The 17,213-nt window shown below is 71.4% G+C and overlaps 1 protein-coding gene and 1 long non-coding RNA gene across 2 annotated transcripts; both read left to right on the top strand.

Annotated features, from left to right (window-relative positions):
• Positions 1 to 637: 637 nt before the first annotated feature.
• ARHGEF2 (Rho/Rac guanine nucleotide exchange factor 2) lies at positions 638 to 11,887 on the top strand. Its single transcript, XM_080361242.1, has 22 exons — positions 638 to 698; positions 4,052 to 4,229; positions 4,748 to 4,815; positions 4,919 to 4,982; positions 5,177 to 5,306; positions 5,381 to 5,490; positions 5,598 to 5,744; positions 6,227 to 6,477; positions 6,735 to 6,860; positions 7,065 to 7,182; positions 7,253 to 7,510; positions 7,875 to 7,951; positions 8,136 to 8,305; positions 8,517 to 8,584; positions 8,706 to 8,900; positions 9,458 to 9,553; positions 9,628 to 9,695; positions 9,785 to 9,826; positions 9,919 to 9,969; positions 10,307 to 10,771; positions 11,273 to 11,459; positions 11,558 to 11,887. The coding sequence occupies exons 1-22, from the start codon at positions 651 to 653 to the stop codon at positions 11,644 to 11,646; spliced, it is 3,006 nt and encodes a 1,001-aa protein (XP_080217368.1). The 5' UTR covers positions 638 to 650; the 3' UTR covers positions 11,647 to 11,887.
• A 2,541-nt stretch (positions 11,888 to 14,428) lies between these two features.
• LOC308050972 lies at positions 14,429 to 14,871 on the top strand. Its single transcript, XR_013923427.1, has 3 exons — positions 14,429 to 14,463; positions 14,627 to 14,739; positions 14,825 to 14,871. It is a non-coding gene; the product is annotated as an uncharacterized lncRNA (long non-coding RNA).
• The last annotated feature ends 2,342 nt before the right edge of the window (positions 14,872 to 17,213 follow it).

Genomic DNA, 17,213 nt, shown 5'->3' with positions numbered 1-17,213 from the left:
ATAAGCGCGGTTTCTCCCGGCCGGCGGGTTAATGTTCACCGGGCCGGGGTTACGGAGCTCCCGCCGCCGGGCTGCGCTCCAAACGCGGCGTTTGAGGGAAAATAGCTGTTTTTTCCCAAAATATCACCTTCGGCCCGACTTTCCGTCGCTGGGGGAAGGTCTGACACCAATTTGCTCCGTTTGGGAGCTAAAAACCCCGAAATGGAGGAAAAAGGTCACGCCGGGCCCAGAACGCGGGGACGGGATTCGTGCGTCTCCTTAAAACGGCCCTTCGGGGTATTTGGGGGTCTCGAGGGGTCCCGCAGTGATTGAAATCCACGGGATTTTCTGCTGTTTTGGGGCTCCGGGGCCGCTGTCCCCGGAGCAGACGGGTGGGGGTCCCAGGGGTCCCAGGGGGCGCGGGCGGCGCGCCGGGAGACCCGCCCGGACCGGGATCGGTGCGGGGGGCGGGACCGTTCCCGGCCTCGCTCGCGGCTCCGGAGCCGCTCCGGAGCGCCCCGTTCCCACGCTGCCGGTGCCGCGCGCGGGGCCCGATCCTGCGCGGTGCGAACAAAGGCCCGCGGGCAGCACGAGGCCGGGCCCGGCGCTTGTCCCGCCCCGGGGGCGGGCCGGGCCGGGCGGGGCGGGCGGGAGCGGCGGCTCCGCGGATCATGTCCCGCATCGAGGCGCTGGCCCGGGCCCGGAGCGAGCGCGCCAAGGTGGGTCCCGGGGCAGCGCCCCCGCGGGGTGGGGGGTCCCCCACAGCCCCCCCTCCTTGGGGGCGCGTCTCCCTCCTCTGCTCCTGCCCCCCCATCCCGCGCCCCCCCCGCCCTTTGCAGGGGGGAAACTCGCGCGAATCGCTGCCCCCAAACCGCAATTCCGCCCCTCTCCACCCAGCTGGGGGGGGCAGGGTGCGGGGATGGGGGGCTTCCATAGGCTATGCACTTTGGGGGGTCCCTTAGCAAAATGGGGGGACGCAAGGAGGACCCCCGCAAACCGCTCCCCATTGTGTCTCCTGGGCAGACAAACCCCCCCCGCCTGCAGCGCTGCCTGCGCCCCCCGGGCAGGGACCCCCGACCCCCGCCCGGCCCGCCCGTAACTTCTCCTCGGCCCCAACTTCCCCCCCCCCGGTTTCCGCCGCAGCTCCGGCTCCTTTGCCGGCCTGGAAACCCCCCCGGGGAGGAAGCGGCGGCTCCTCCTGCCGGGGAGGGAGCGAATTGGGGACCCCCCCGCCGCGCTTTGATCCGCCACAACCCGCCACAGACAAAGCCCCGAGCGTTTGGGGAAACTGAGGCACGGAGCGTCTCCCCGTTGTCACCCGTGACTTGGCGGGGGGGCCGGAGGGGGTCAGGCGACATCGTGGTGCCCGGAGCATGTGGCAATCGCCGGCGTGGCGAAACGGTGGGTGAGGGGGGGCGGGGGGCAGCGGGGGCCGGCGCTTGGGCTTTGTGCTCCGGCTGCTGCGGGCGCAGCGCCGCCCGGGCCCCGTTACCCCGAACGGGAGGGGGCTTGGGGGGAGCACGGGGACTCCCCCCGGCCCACAGGGACCCTTGTGTGCACTGAGTTGGGGGGGTCCAGCCGTGTGTTGGGGGGTCCAGCCCTATTTAGGGGGCTCCAGCCGTGTGTTGGGGGGTCCAGCCCTGTTCGGGGGGTCCAGCCATGTGTTTGGGGGTCCAGCCCCGTTCAGGGGGCGCTGCCGGAGGTGCTGGCGGGGGGGGGAAGTGGTTGTTGGTTCCTGCGCCGGCCGGGGGGGGAAATGGCGGTTTTTGTTCAAGGAAAGTTTCCTTAAAGCCCGTTCGCCCCACCCAGGGCTGGGCCGGGGCCGGGGGGGCCGTGTCGCCGTGTCCCCCCGCAGCCACGGTCCCACCACCACCCGGCGCGGCTTTAGAAATGGGGGGGGGGGGGGGCCCTGGCAATGGGGGGCGCAGCCATGGGACCCTCCGGGCTGGGACGTGCTGGTGGCAGATGGGATGTGTGCGACCCCCCTGTGGCGACCCCATGGCCAGGACCTTATTTTGAGGACACCCCTCCCTCTCCAAAACAGCGGCCGGGGGGTCCTCGCCGCTCCCACGCTGCACCCCCCAAACCGCTCCTTAGAGGGGGCAAATTTGGGGCCAAACCAGGACTTTTGTGCACTGGGGGGTACCCCCTATTTGGGGGGGGGGGCTGTTGGGCACCCCCGGGCAGTTTGGGCCCCGGCATCTTTTGTTGCCACGCGCCGCTTTGTTCCGCGCGGGGTAGGGGGGGGACAGTGTCCCCAACAGGAGCGACCGACGTGTCACCGCGGGGCCATTGCGGGGGGGTCGCGTCCATCACCCAGCTCAGCCCGTGGCTTTTGGGAGGGGGGCTGCACCCCCCCCCCCCCCCCCCCCCCGGCTTTTGCAGCCGCGGCGGTGCAAAACCCGCCCGCCGGAAAAGGGACGAACCACCAAAAACACCCGTTCTATTTAAAGCGCAGAAACTTTCTGCGCCCGCCTGTGCCGGGGGGGCGGATGGGGGGGGCGGATGTGGGGGGACCCCCCCGGAACCCCCGTGTCGCGGATTTGGCTCCGTAGCGGGTTTGGGGGGGGGGGGGGGGGGGCGAGGTTGGGGGTTCGGTGGTGATGCTGGGGGGGTTATTGCGGTGTCCGTTGGTGGGTTCGGGGGGGCAGAGGTGGTGACACCACCACCACTACCCCCCCCTCCCCCCCCCCCCCCACCCCGTGTTCTGCAGATGGGGACGGGGCCGCATGTGCCCCCCCAAAAGGGGCCGGGGGGGGCCGGGAGCCGGTACCGGGAGCGAATCCCGGCGGGGGGGCAGGAAGGGGAACCGCCGCCTCCCGCCTTTGTCTGGCGGGTCCGGTTTCCTGCGGCCAGGGCGGGGGGGGCGGGGGGGGAACGGCGAAACGAGGCGAAAAGGGAATAACTGGAGAGAAAGAAAACGGGGAAAGTGGAGGAAAGAGGAGGAGGAAGGAAAAGGGGAGGAAGGAGAGGGAAGGGGAGGAAGGAAAAAAGAACCCCAAACGAACAGAAAACGGCAAAAGGAAAAGCTGGAAAAAAGGAAAGAAAATAAGGAGAAAAAAGGTGAGAGGAAACAAAGAAAAAAGAAGGAAAACAAAGGAAGAAAAAGGGCAGAAAAAGGAAAAAACCAGGGCAAAGAATAGTTAAAAAAACAGCTGGGGAGGAAAAGAAAGAGCAAAACAAACGGGAAACAAGGGGACAAACAAGAAGAGGAGACAAGGGCGGTGGGACAATGGCCGGCGGGGGCCGCGGGGGGGCCGGGATGCGCTGGGGGATCGGGATGTGCTGCTGCTCCTGCGCCCCCTCCCCGGGGGAGCCGGACGGACCCCCCGGAGCAGAGCGGGTGAGCCCCCCCCCCCCCCCGCCGCGGCGCCTCCTGCCGGGGGGGCTGAGCTCGGGGTCTCCCACTCGCCTTCCGGGGGGCTGGAACTGGGACCCCCGTTGGGTGCTGCTGGGGGATTTGGGACCTGTCGTTTTGGGGGGGGTGTCCCGGTGCCAGGCACGGCTGTGACACGGCGGGGGGGCCGGGGACAAAGGCGGCTCTGTGGCGGTGGGGGTGCGGGCAGGAGCGGGATAACGCCGGCTTGGCCCCCCCTTTTCGGGAGGGGACACCACAGCGAGCCCCCAAGCGCTGTGCCCGGGGCGGGGGGGGCGCTTCCTCTGAACCCCCGTTTTGGGGGAAAAAGGACAAAAATAGCGACTTTTCTTCCAAGAGCAGGTGGGAGGCTGCGCTCCGCGGTGCCCCCGGCCTGGGGTGCTGGGGAGCGGCGTCACCGCCCCCCGGCGTCGCCACTCCCCGCAGCCCCCGCATCTCGTCCCCATTGGGGCTGTGGCTGCAGGGCGGGGGTGCGGGACGGGCGCTCTCCCGTTGTCACGGTTACGGGCGATGGGGAGCCCGGGCGAGCGCAGCCATCGCGGCTTCTCCTCCGCGCCGGGCTGGCACGACCCCCTCGGGCCCCCCCAGCTCCCCGCGGCCATGAACCGCGTCCCCAGGCACGGGGGGGGCGCCGCTTTGGGTGCCGGGGGGCGCTCGGCGAGCCGTAATCCCCGCCCGGCGCATCTCCCCGGGCAGAGCAAGGAGAAGATGAAGGAGGGGAAGGAGAAGGTGGCAATGACGGTGAAGGAGGGGAAGGACAAGGACGCCCGGTACACCAACGGCCACCTCTTCAGCACCATCACTGTGTCCGGCACCACCATGTGCTTCGCCTGCAACAAGAGCATCACGGCCAAGGAGGCGCTGAGCTGCCCCAGTGAGCCCCGCGCACCGGGACCCGGGGCCGGGCGCTGGGGACGCGGGTTCGGGGGGACGCGGGGGAGGGGAGCGTTCCGCGGTGTTCTGGCACCTCGCGGCATGGTTGGTGGCTCCGCCGGCTGCGCTGGTGCGGGGGATGCCATGGTGACAGATGGAGCCGGTGGCACCGGGCTGGCGCGGCAGCGTCATGTCCCCCCGGCTGCTGGTGGTGGCACCGGGCTGGCCTGGGGCGTCGTGTCCCCTGGGCTGGGGGGGTCTTGGTGGTGGCACTGGGTTGGCATAGGGCATCATGTCCACCAGGGTATGGGGGTCTGGGTGGTGGCACCGGGCTGGCGTGGGGCACCATGTCCCCCGGGCTGGGGGGGTCTCGGTGTCACCGCGCTGGCTCAGCTGCTCCCCAGCAGCTGCGGCTCCAGCACCTGCTCCCATCTCTCCCCTGGGATGGGGGTGGCGGGGGGACCCTCGCGGTGTCACCGGGGGGTGGCTGTGCCGTCACCTCTCCCTGTGTCCCCCCAGCCTGCAATGTCACCATCCACAACCGCTGCAAGGACACGCTGCCCAACTGCACCAAGGTGAAGCAGAAGGTGAGTCCCGGCCCGCGGGTGACACGGGTGGGGGGCTCGGCCGGGGGGGTTGACGCCGGCGGTGCCGGCACTGCCGGCGGTGACGCCCCCGCTCCCCCCGCAGCAGCAGAAGGCGGCGCTGCTCAAGAACAGCTCGGCGCTGCAGTCGGTCTCGCTGCGCAATAAAAGTGAGTGGGGGTGCCGTGCGGGGGGGACAGCGGTGTCACCGCGGCGCCCCCGGGGGGCTGTGGGGACACCCCCGGGAGGGCTGGGGACACGTCCCCCGGGATGCTCTGGGGATGCCGCTGTGCCAGTGGGCGCTGGGGACACCGCGTGGGCGGCGGGGGGGTCACGGCGTTGTCCCCTCTCTGTCCCCACCCAGATGCCATCCGGGAGCGCCCCAACTCGGCCATCTACCCCTCGGAGAGCTTCCGGCAGACGCTGCTGGGCCCGCGCCGCGGCCGGCCCTCCCTGTCCCTCTCCAAGAGCGTCTCCACCACCAACATCGCAGGGTAAGTGGGGTGGAACGGGACGGGGGGTCAGGGGCGTCCCCGGGGCGTCACCGTCGCGTCCCGTCCCCTCGCAGGACGTTCAACGACGAGTCCCCGCTGGGGATCCGGCGGATCCTGTCCCAGTCCACCGATTCGCTCAACATGCGCAACCGCACGCTGTCCGTGGAGTCGCTCGTCGACGAAGGTGGGGACGGGGACACGGGGGGACGGGGACGCGGGGGGACGGGGACACGCGGGCGCAGGGACACGCGGGCGCAGGGACAGCCCCCAGCGCCGCCTCCCGCCCCCCAGGCCCCGACGTCGTCCTCAACCAGCTGCTGAGCGACCTGGAGACGGACGGGAAGGACTTCGAGGCGGATTCGTGGAGCTTGGCCGTGGACAACAGCTTCCTGCAGCAGCACAAGATGGACGTGATGAAGCGCCAGGACGTCATCTACGGTGAGGGCGGCGGGGACGGGGACGCTGAGGACGGGGACACTGGGGACGGGGTGCTGGGGGACGGGGTGCTGGGGGCAATGGGGAGGTGGGGACGGGGTGGGGGATGCAGGGATGGGGTAGAAATGTAGGGACAGGAGTGAAGAGGTGGGGACACAAGGCAAGGGGCATAGGGACAGGGTAGGGGACACAGGGACAGGTCAGAGATGCAGAGATGGGGTCGTGGGGCTGGGACAGGGGAACACAAGGACACATCAGTGCCACAGGGATGGGGATGCAGGGCTGGGGGACATGGGGACAGGATGGGGGACACAGGGACAGGTCAGAGCCACAGGGATGAAGAGATGGGCACACAGGGGCAGGGTGAGGGACACAGGGACCGGGTGGGGACACAGGGACAGGGCAGGGACGCGGCTGGGGCCGCGGGGCCCGTGTCCCTCGGCGGGCGGCGGTGACATCGCCGGCTGTCCCCGGTCCCTCCGCAGAGCTGATCCAGACCGAGCTGCACCACGTGCGCACGCTGAAGATCATGGGCAGCCTGTTCCGCAGGGCCATGCTGGAGGAGCTGGCGCTGGACCCCGGCACCGTGCACGGCATCTTCCCCGGCCTGGACGAGCTGCGCCAGATCCACCAGCGCTTCCTGGCCCAGCTGCTCGAGCGGCGCCGCCACTCGCTGGCCTGCGACAGCAACAAGAACTTCGTCATCGACAGGCTGGGGGACATCCTGGTCAACCAGGTGGGGACAGGATGGGGTACAGGGTGCTTGGGGGCATCATGGTCAACCAGGTGAGGATGGGGTGGGGACACCAGCGATAACCTGGGGGATACAGGCTGCTTGGGGACATCGTGGTCAATGAGGTGGGGATGGGATGGGGACACCAGAACTGGCTTGGAGTGTATGGGCTGCTTGGGGCCATCGCGGTGAGCCGGGTGGGGGCGGCACGGCCAGCAGAGCTGGGGGTGCGACCTCGCCCGTGTCCCCTCGGTCCCCAGTTCTCGGGCTCCAGCGCGGAGCAGCTGCGGAAGGCGTACGCGGAGTTCTGCAGCCGGCACCCGCGCGCCCTCAAGGAGTACAAGGAGCTGCTGGCGCGGGACAAGCGCTTCCAGCAGTTCATCCGGGTGAGGACGCTGCCCTGGCGCTGCCGGGGGCCCCGGGGCGGGTTTTGGGGTCTCCCTCCGTTCTCCGAGCTGGAAGATGCCTCTGCCGGCTCCACCTCAGTTTCCCCAATGCTTCGTTTCCCTAACGTGGTTGTGAGCGCGGGGGGGTGGCGGCCGCTCTGCCCTCACCCCTCGCCCCCCCTCCTCTTCCCCGCGGGCCGGCAGAGGATGTCGCGGTCCCCGCTGCTGCGGCGTCACGGCGTCCCCGAGTGCATCCTGCTGGTGACGCAGCGGATCACCAAGTACCCGGTGCTCATCGAGCGCATCCTCAAGAACTCCAAAGGTGCCGGCGCGGGGGGGGACGCCCGTGGTTGGCGGGGGGGTCTCCAGCCTGACCGCGCGCGTGTCCGCAGACAACGAGGCCGAGGTGGCGGACCTGTCGCGGGCGCTGGCGCTGGTGAAGGAGCTGATCTCGGCGGTGAACGCCGAGGTGCACGCCTGCGAGCTGAGCGCGCGCCTGGCGGACGTGCACCGGCGCCTGGACGGGCGGGCGCGCGTGCCGCTGCCCGGCGAGAGCCGCCACGGCGTCTTCGGCAAGGACGAGCTGCTGCGGCGCCGGCTGGTGCACAGCGGCTGCCTGCTCTGGAAAACCGCCGCCGGGCGCTTCAAAGGTGCGGCCGCGCGTGGGGACGCTGGGACCGCGGCGCTGGGGCGCTGGGGGAGCAGGGTGGTGTGCAGGGGGGGTACCAGGGCATGTGGGGGAGCAGGGTGGTGTGGGATGGGGATACCAGGGGGTTTGGGGGAGCAGGGTGGTGTGCAGGGGGGGTACCAGGGCATTTGGGGGAGCAGGATGACGTGGGATGGAAGTACCAGCGAACTGGAGCACTGGGGGACCAGGATGGTGTGGAATGGGGGTACCGAGGATTTGGGTACCAGGGGATGGGGGACCCTTGGGGATTTGGGACCTGCATTTGGGAACGCGGTGGGACGGGGGACGCGGCACCGGCTCCTCCTGACCCCTCCCCCGCGCCCCAGACGTGCTGGTGCTGCTGCTGACGGACGTTCTGGTCTTCCTGCAAGAGAAGGACCAGAAGTTCACGTTCCCCACGCTGGTGAGAGCGAGAGCGGCCCCCACTGCCCCAGCAACCGGCACCGCCAGCGCTGTGCCGGCACCGGGATGGCACCGGGGCAGCTGTGCTGGCAGTGGGATGGCACCGGGATGGCACTGGGGTGGCTGTGCCGGCACCGGGATGTGGTCCCTGGTCCCCCATCCATTCGCACCCCGTGCCCCCCCAGGACAAACCCCCCGTGATCTCGCTGCAAAACCTGCTGGTGCGGGACATCGCCAACCAGGAGAAGGGGATGTTCCTGCTGAGCGCGGCGCCGCCCGAGATGTACGAGGTGCACGCGGCCTCGCGCGACGACCGCAACGCCTGGATGCGCCTGATCCAGCAGACGGTCAGCCTGTGAGTGACCCCCCCATCCCGGGGGTCCCCGGGCCCGAGGGGCGGGCAATGGGGAGCGGGGTCTGCTGGGCCGTGGGGGATGTGGGGGATTGGGGATGCAGGGGATGGGGGGATGTGGCTTAGGATGGAGTGATGGAGGGATGCGAGTGGGATGGGGAATGTGGGTGGTGGGGTGGGGGGTCCCAGCTCTGACCCCCGTCCCGTCCCCCAGCTGTCCCAGCCGCCAGGACTTTCCCCTGATTGAGACGGAGACTGAAGCGTCTATACGCAAGCTGAAAGGTGGGGGGTCCCTGCCCCTGTGTCCCCCCTCCCTGCCCCTGTGTCCCCCCTCCCTGCCCCTGTGTCCCCCCCTCCCTGCCTGAGCCACAGCTCATCCCCCCGTCCCGGTTTGTTCCCCCAGACCGCATCCAGCAGCAGGACCGGCAGATCTCGGCGCTGCTGGAGGAGAAGGTCGGGCTCTTTGCCGACATGCTGGCGCTGGCCAGCGGCTGCGAGGAGCCCCCGGCCCCGCTGGCCGCCCCCCGGCCCCTGTTCCGCTGCGATTCACCCGACGCTGCGCAAGGGGAGAGGCTGCTGCACGACGCCATCCGCGAGGGTACGGCCGGGGAGCCGGGGCACGGCGGAACCGGGGCACGGCGGAACCGGGGCGTGGGACGTGGAACCGGGGCACGGCGGAACCGGGGCGTGGGACGTGGAACCGGGGCATGGCGGAACCGGGGCATGGTGGAACTGGGGAACCGGGGCACGGCGGAACCGGGGCGTGGTGGAACCGGGGCGTGGCGGAACCGCGGCACGGTGGAACCGGGGCGCGGGACAGGGAACCGGGGCATGGCGGAACCGCGGCATGGTGGAACCGGGGCGCGGGACGTGGAACCGGGGCATGGCGGAACCGGGGCATGGCGGAACCGGGGCGCGGGACAGGGAACCGGGGCATGGCGGAACCGCGGCATGGTGGAACCGGGGCGCGGGACGCGGAACCGGGGCATGGCGGAACCGGGGCATGGCGGAACCGGGGCGCGGGACAGGGAACCGGGGCATGGCGGAACCGCGGCATGGTGGAACCGGGGCGCGGGACAGGGAACCGGGGCATGGCGGAACCGGGACGCGGGACGGGGACCCGGTGCACGGGGCTCACCCCTCGCCGTCCCGCAGTGGAGAGCCTGAAGGAAGCGCTCACCTGCGCCGGACGCGACCGGGACCACGACAACGTGACCGAGGGCGAGAGCTGCCCCAGCCCCGGCGCCAGCAGTGAGGGGGACACGGGCAGGGGGGTCTGGGGTCCCGCCGCGGGGGGGGCTCTGACACCCCCGTTGTCCCCGCAGACGGTGACGCCGGCAGCTTCAACGGCTCCATGGAGTTCTGCAGGGCGGATTCGGACACCGGGCAGAGGGTGAGCGCGGTGGGGGGACATGGGGGGGCATGGGGGACACCCCCACCCTGTGCCGGGGACACCGCGGTGTCACTGCTCTCTCCCCGTAGGATGGGAATGGGAACCAGCTCCTGCAGAGGGGATCCCAGGAGGTAAGGGGGGCGGGGGGGGCACCAGCGTGCCTCAGTTTCCCCACTCGGGTTTAATGGGGGGGCTCACCGTCCTGTCCTCTCTGCTCCCCCAGGAGATCAACCAGCGGCTGCTGAACCTCTACGGCCTCCTGCACGGGCTGCAGGTCGGTGGGGACGGGGGACAGGGGTGGGGGACAAGGTGGCATCGCCCTGCCTGCAGGGACAGGGATGGGGGGACAGGGATGGGGGACAAGGTGACATCCCCCTGTCTGCATGGATAGGGGTGGGGGTGACGGGGAGAGGGGGAACTATGGGGCTGGGGGTGACAGGAAGGGGACAAGGTGACGTCCCCTTTGCCTGCACAGATGGGGATGGGGATGGTGGGGACAGGGAACCAGGTGTCACCCGCACACCTTCACTGACAGGGATGGGGGGACAAGGGGGGCAGGGATGGAGGGACTTTGGGGCCCAGGTGTGACCCCCGTGGCCACGTCCCCGCAGGCGGTGGTGACCCGGCAGGACACGCTGCTGGAGCTGCACCTGCAGGAGGCCGCCGAGAAACCGTCCCGGCGCGGTTCCCACCCGGTGACCCCGACCGAGCCGCCGGCGCGTGGGGGCGAGAAGCCCGGCGCTGTCCCCGGGGCTGTCCCCGGCACTATCACCAGTGCTGTCACCAGCGCTGTCACCGGCGCCACGGAGCTGGCGCTGCTGCAGCGGCAGCACGCGCTGGTGCAGGAGGAGCTGTGCCGCTGCCGGCAGCTGTGCCAGGAGCGGGCGCAGGAGGCGGCGGCGCTGGAGACGCGGCTGCGGGACAGCGAGCGCGAGCGCGGGCGGCTGGAGCGGGAGCTGGAGGAGGCGCGGGGGCCGCGGCAGGACGCGGCGGGACGGCGACGCGGGGGCACGGAGCCGCGGCGCCGCAGCCTGCCCGCCGGGGACGCGCTGTACCTCAGCTTCACCCCCCCGCAGGTGACGGGGCGGGGCGCGGGCGGCGGGGGCAGCGCGCGGGTTTGGGGCTGGGGGGTCCAGGTGTGCCCACGTGTGCGTCAGGTCAGCACGCGGGTTTGGGGTCACGGGGCTGAGCGCCCTCCACCCGGTTGGGTTTGGGGTGTCGGGAGGAAGATGAGGCTGCTCACGCACGACACGAGTTTCCAGCCTCAGCCCCCGGGTTTGGGGACGGGGGGGGAGACGCATTCGTGTGTCACAAGGGTGTCCGGCCTCAGCGCCCTCAGCTTGGGGGTGGGGAGCTCGCCCCTCGATTTGAGGATGGGGGGTCACCCCTTTGTTTGGGGGTACGGGGTGTCACCCCTTGGTTTGAGGATGGGGAGCTCGCCCCTCGATTTGAGGATAGGGGGTCACCCCTCGGTTTGGGGGCAGGGGGTCACCCCTCGGTTTGGGGGTACAGGGGCTCACCCCTCGGTTTGGGGGTACAGGGGGGCTCGCTGCTGACCCCGCTCTGTTCTCCCGCAGCTGGGCCACGGCGCCCCCCCCGGCAGCCTGTCGTACCCGCCCCCGCCCTTCGCCGCCCCCCGGCCGGAGCTGGATTACCGGGGCGGGGGGGCCCCCGAGGCGCTGCGCGGGGCCGACGACGCGCTGGACACGCTGCTGGAGGACGAGGACCTGGGGAGCGGCCGCTCGCCCCCCGCCAGCCCCCGAGGTGGGACGGGAGGGGTCCCGGGGGGTGACGCCGGGAGCTGACACCCGTGGGGTGACACCATGGGGTGACACCGTGGGCTGACACCGCGCTTCCCGCAGATTTCCCGCGCATGCAGGACATCCCCGAGGAGGTGGAGAGCGGGCAGGAGCTGCGGGACGGTGACGGGGACGGCGACGGGGACAGTTAGGGACCAACCCCCCCCGGCCCCCCCGGGGGGTTTGGGGAGCTGCCATTCCCCTGGGAGCCTTTCGGGACTCGGGGGGTCACCCCCGCCTTGCTGGGGCCGTGGGGCGGGGCCGCGGCGCTTTGGGGCCGATGGGTGTGCCCCCCGCTCGGGGTTATTTATTTATTTTGTCTGGGGGGGTCCTGGTCTGTGTCCTCTCCCCCCAGCGACGTCCCCGGGTGAACCCGCGTCACCCAGGCTCGTCCCGCCCCGTCGGGTTGGGGGGGCTGCCCTGGGCGGGGGCGGCACGGACGGGTGGTTTTAATCGGTTTAACTGTAAAAAGGAAAAGAATTAAAAAGAGCGTTTTGGACCCAAACTGTGCCCGTGGGTGGCTGGGGGGGCGGCAGAGGGGTCTCAGCCGTGGGATGAGTTTTGGGGTCTCATCTGTGCGATGGGTGGGGGGTCCCACCCATGTGAGGAGTTTGAGTGGGGGGTCCCACTCGTGTGGTGAGTTTGGGGTCCCACCCATATGATGAGTCTGGGGTCCCATCTGTGTCATGAGTGTGGGTTCCCATCCGTGTGATGAATTTGGGGTCCCCCCCGTGTGAGGAGTTTGGGGTCCCCCCGTGTGAGCAGCGGGGGTCCGGTCTCTGTGCCCAGCGTGTTGCCGGCGGCGCGGGGGGGCCGGTCCCGGCAGGCGGGAGGTCCCGGGGAGGCGCTGGGCTGGGCCGGGGCGCGGCGCTGCCCCCGGCGCGGGAGGGACGCGGGTGGCGGGCGGAGGACGCGCTCCCGGCGCCGCTCCCGCGCACCCGGCGCTCCGGCACCCGCCCGGCGAGGGGTCCCGGCGCCCCCGGCCACCATGAGGCGGATGTTCTCCTGCTCCAGCTCGCAGGTGGCGGTGAGTGCGTCCCCGTCCCCCGGCCCGGCTGGGGCGGCACCCGGTCCTGCGCGCACCCGTGGGCGCTGCCGCGGTGCGGGGGGCTGAGGGCGCGTTGGGGATGACGGGGTGCTGCAGCCCCCCGTGCCCGCCGGTCCTGGGCTGCAGCGGCCGTGGGGCTCAGCGCCAGCTGCCATCCTGTCCTGGCCCAAATCCCAGCCCAAATCCCAGCCTAAATCCCAGCTCCAGCCTAAATCCCAGCTCCAGCCCAAATCCCATCCCCAGTGCCGGCTGCAATCCCAGCGCTGGCGCCGGCTGCAATCCTGACCCCAATCCCATCCCCAGTCCCGACCCCAATCCCAGCCCAAATCCCAATCCCAGCCCAGACCCAGCGCCAGTCCCAGCCCAGACACCCAGCCCTGACCCCCAATTCGCAGCCGCCCACCCCAGACCTGGTCCCGGCTCCCGTGCTGGTCCCGGTGCCGGTGCGGGTGCCCCCCCGCAGCGCGGCGCAGCCGGCACGGCACAGCTCGCCAAACCAGCCGGGCCGGCGCAGGCAGGGACTCGCTGGCGGCCTCGCCCAGGGCCGGGTGTGCCGGGCTGTGCCGGGTGTGCCGGGTGTGCCGGGCTTGGGGTCCCAGCGCCCTGGCCCCCGGAGCAGCCGCTGTGCGGGGAGCGGAGGTGCCGCCCGGCGCCACGGGGGGGCCGTGGGGGGACATGCACAGAGGAGGCGCCGGTCCCGGGGACACCGCCGTTGCCCTCGCCCCTCGGTGGGCTGGGACGGGGGTGTCACTTGTCCCCCCCAGGTTGAGAGCTGGACCAAGCAGGACCAGAAGCTGCTGGAGGCGGTGGAGAGGGGGGGACGTGGGCAGGGTGGCCGCCCTGGCCGCCCGCAAAGCCGCCCGGCCCGCCAAGCTCAACGCCGCGGGACAGTCCGCGTACGTCACCGGGGGCGCGGGGACACGCGGGGACACGGGGGGACACGGGACACGGGGGGTCCCGGGCGCTGGCGCGGGTCATGACCCCCTCTTGCCGCCCAGGTTCCACCTGGCTGCGTCCAGGGGTCTGACCGAGTGCCTGACGCTGCTGCTGGCGCACGGGGCGCCCGTCAACGAGCGGAACGATGAGGGTGAGCCGGGGACACGCCGGGGACGCCGCCCGGCGGGAGGGACACACACGGCGTCCTGTCCCCGTGTCCCCTCTGCGTGGGCATCCCCAGCCCCGCACCCCCGGCGCCGGGCAGCGCCCCGTCCTGCCCAGCCAGGGTGACGTGTCCCCAAGGCGAGATGTCCCCGGGGGGCGTTCCCTGCCGGCTGCGTCCCCGCTGTCCCCAACGTCCCCGGCCCGCGGGTCTCTTGCAGGCAGCACCGCGCTGCACCTGGCCACCATCGCCTGCCAGCCCCAGTGTGTCAAGGTCCTGCTGCAGGTAGGGGACGGGGACAAGGACAGGGACGGGGATGGGGACGGGGACAGGGATGGGGACAGGGATGGGGATGGGGAGGGGCAGGGCAGGACGCCAGGTCCTGCTCCTGCTCGGGGACGGGGACAGTCCCTGCCCCTGTCCCCCCAGTACGGTGCCAACGAGGACCACGTGGATGCACAGAACCGGACCCCCCTGCACTGGGCTGGTGAGCGGCGGGGACCCCCAAACTGGGCTGGTACTGGGAGGGGGACGGAGGCTCTTCGGGGGGTGCCCTCTGACCCGCTCGCCCCGCAGCCTCCTCGGGCTGCGCCTCCAGCGTCCTCCTGCTCTGCGACCACGAGGCCCTGCTGGACGTCACCGACGCCGTGAGTGGGGTGACAGGGGCGCCGGGGCTGCCGCGGCGGCGGGGGGTGACGGCCTCGTGTCCCCCCAGCAGGGACAGACGCCGCTGATGCTGGCGGCGCGGGGGAACCACGCGGCCATCTGCGCGCAGCTCCTGCAGCGGGGGGCCGACCCGCGCCTGCGCGACAAGGACAGCAAGTGGGTGGCCGCGGGACAGGGGGACACGGGGGTGGCGGGGAGGGGGTTTCTCTGCCCTGTGCCCCCTGGGTGCTAGCTCAGCGGGACCCTGGAGATGCCCCACGCAAAGGCGGCTCCGGCGCTGTCCCCTGTCCCCACGGGACCCCGCGTCACCCGTCCGCAGGACAGCCCTGGCGCTGGCCCGCGAGCACGGCAGCCGCGACTCGGCCGAGCTGCTGCTGCGCCGCGGGGCGGCCGCGCGGGACACGGACCCCGGTCACCGCGCCGGGGGCGCAGGTGAGGCCCCGCCACCCCCTGCCCTTGTTTTAGGGGAAAAACGTGGAAAACAGGGAAGAAAGGGGCTCGTTTCTTGTCCCCCCAGCAGCGAGCGGCCCCGGCGCAGCGCAGGGCGAGGAGACGCCGGGCAGCGAGGAGGAGGAGGAGGAGGAGGAGGAGGAGGAGGAGGAGGAGGAGGATGAAGAGCAGCGGGTGCAGCGGCTGCGGGAGCGGCTGGCGAGGAAGAGGCGGCAGTGCCGGCGGCTGGCGAGGGCGGCCGGCGCCATCCGGCAGCGGGTGCGGGAGCTGGCGCCGCTCCTGCCCGACCGCGGCGCCGCGGGTGATGGGGACGAGGACGAGGACGGCGCCTGCCTGGCCCTCCTGGAGGAGCTGAGGAAGAGGATGGCGGCCGAGGAGGAGGCGGCGGCCGCGGGCCCCCGTGCCGCGCCGTGGCTGGGTGGGGACGCCGGCTCGGCGGCGCTGGCCCCGTTCCTGGCGTGGCTGGGGGACGAAGTGCGCGGCGCTGCAGGCGGCGAAGGCCGCGGCCCTGGCGCGCACCCAGGGGCTGCGGCGCGAGGTGGAGGCGGCGCTGCGCGGCAAACTGCACTACGAGGTGGTGCCGGCTGGCGCCGTGCGGAGGAGCCTGGCGGCCTGGGAGAAGCTGGCGGCCGCGCTGGAGCGGGCGCTGGGCCGCGCCGACGACACCCACGCCCAGGCGCTGCGGGGCACCCGCGCCCTCCTGGAGGCGCTGCGGCGGGAGGGGGCGCGGGCCGGGACGGAGCCATCCCAGAGCCCGGTGACCAACACGGGGCCATCCCAGAGCCCGGTGACCAACACAGAGCCATCTCAGAGCCCGGTGACCAACACGGGGCCATCCCAGAGCCCCGTGACCAACACAGAGCCATCTCAGGGCCCAGTGACCAACATGGAGCCATCTCAGAGCACAGTGACCAATGTGGAGCCATCCCAGAGCCCGGTGACCAACGCGGGGCCATCCCGGAGCCCGGTGACCAACAGGGAGGGTGTGAATGTGGAGCAGGAGCTGCAGGAGCTGCGGGCGAGCAATGGGGTGCTGCTGGGGGAGCTGGTGCGGCTGGGCCGCGAGCGCGAGCGGCTGCAGGGGGAGCTGCGGGGGCTGCGGCAGCGGGGCCGTGGCGCCGGCACGGCACGGGCGGGGCCCGGCATGGCGGCGCTGGCGCGGGAGCTGGTGGCGCTGCGGGACGGGGTGGGGCGGCACGCGCGGGAGGCAGGCGGTGACGGTGCCGGCGCCGGGGTCCTGCGGGAGCTGCACCGCAAGCTGGACGGGCTGGTGAGGTCCCAGCAGGAGGCCTTGCAGCTCATCGCCGAGATGGAGGGAGACGGCGGCCATGGTGATGGTGATGGCACCCATGGTGATGGCACCCATGGTGATGGTGATGGCACCCATGATGGTGGCACGCGTAGGGCTGATGGTTGCACCCAAGGTGATGGCACCCATAGGGGTGCTGATGGCACCCATGGAGATGGCACCCGTGATGATGGTGATGGCACCTGTGGTGTTGACACCCATGGCAGTGGTGATGGCACCCATAGGGATGGTGGTGGCACCCATGGTGGTGGCGATGGCACCCGTGGGGACACCGGGGCTGGGCTACTGGCTGAGCTGGAGGCTGCACTGGGCGAACTGGTTGAGGAGCTGGGGGTGGCACCGGGTGCCCACGCGCGGCGGCTGCTGGAGCGGCTCGGCGCCACCGTCACTGCCCTGCGCGGCCGGGAGCGCCACGGCGACAATGGCGGTGCCGAGCAGTGGCGGGCGGTGGCGCGGGCGCAGGAGGAGGTGACAGCGGTGGAGGTGACGGTGGCCAAGCGGGAGCTGGAGCTGCAGGAGAAGGTGTCGGCGCTGGAGCGCACCCTGGGGAGCCTGCGGGCCAGGGCGGGCCAGCTGGCCAGCGCCTGCCGGGACAAGGACACCACGGTGAGGGCCTGGCGGGACGGGACGGGGCCCTCCTTGTCATTGTCCCCATCACCTTCTCATCACCATCCCCTTCCCATCGCTGTTCCCATCACTGTCCCTTCCCACTGCTGTTCCCATCACTGTCCCCCTGTCACCCACCCCACCCTATCCCCACACCCCAGGGGACCCACATTTGGGGGGCAGCGGCTGCCCCGGGGACCTCTGGGGACAACCACGACCTTTTCCCCACTCGAGTCCATGTCCCAGGGACCAAAGGGACAAGCCCAGGGTGTGACGGGGGTGGCCGGTCCCCCCCAGCACCCTGACATTGTGTCCCCCCAGCACCCTGACATTGTGTCCCCCCCAGATGAAGAAGCTGCTGGTGGAGACGGAGAAGCTGTCGGCCGAGGTGCTGGGGCTCCGCGGGCAGAACGCCCGGCTGCAGCTCCAGCTGGAGGTGGGCGCCAGCACCCCCGTCACCTCGTGTCACCCCCTGTCACCTCGTGTCACCCCCTGTCACCTCGTGTCACCCCCTGTCACTGTCACCTCGTGTCACCCATCT

The sequence above is a fragment of the Nesoenas mayeri genome, assembly GCF_963082525.1.
Source record: "Nesoenas mayeri genome assembly, chromosome: 30".
Classification (NCBI taxonomy): Eukaryota; Metazoa; Chordata; class Aves; order Columbiformes; family Columbidae; genus Nesoenas; species Nesoenas mayeri.
This window is presented reverse-complemented; position numbering and strand designations above follow the sequence as displayed.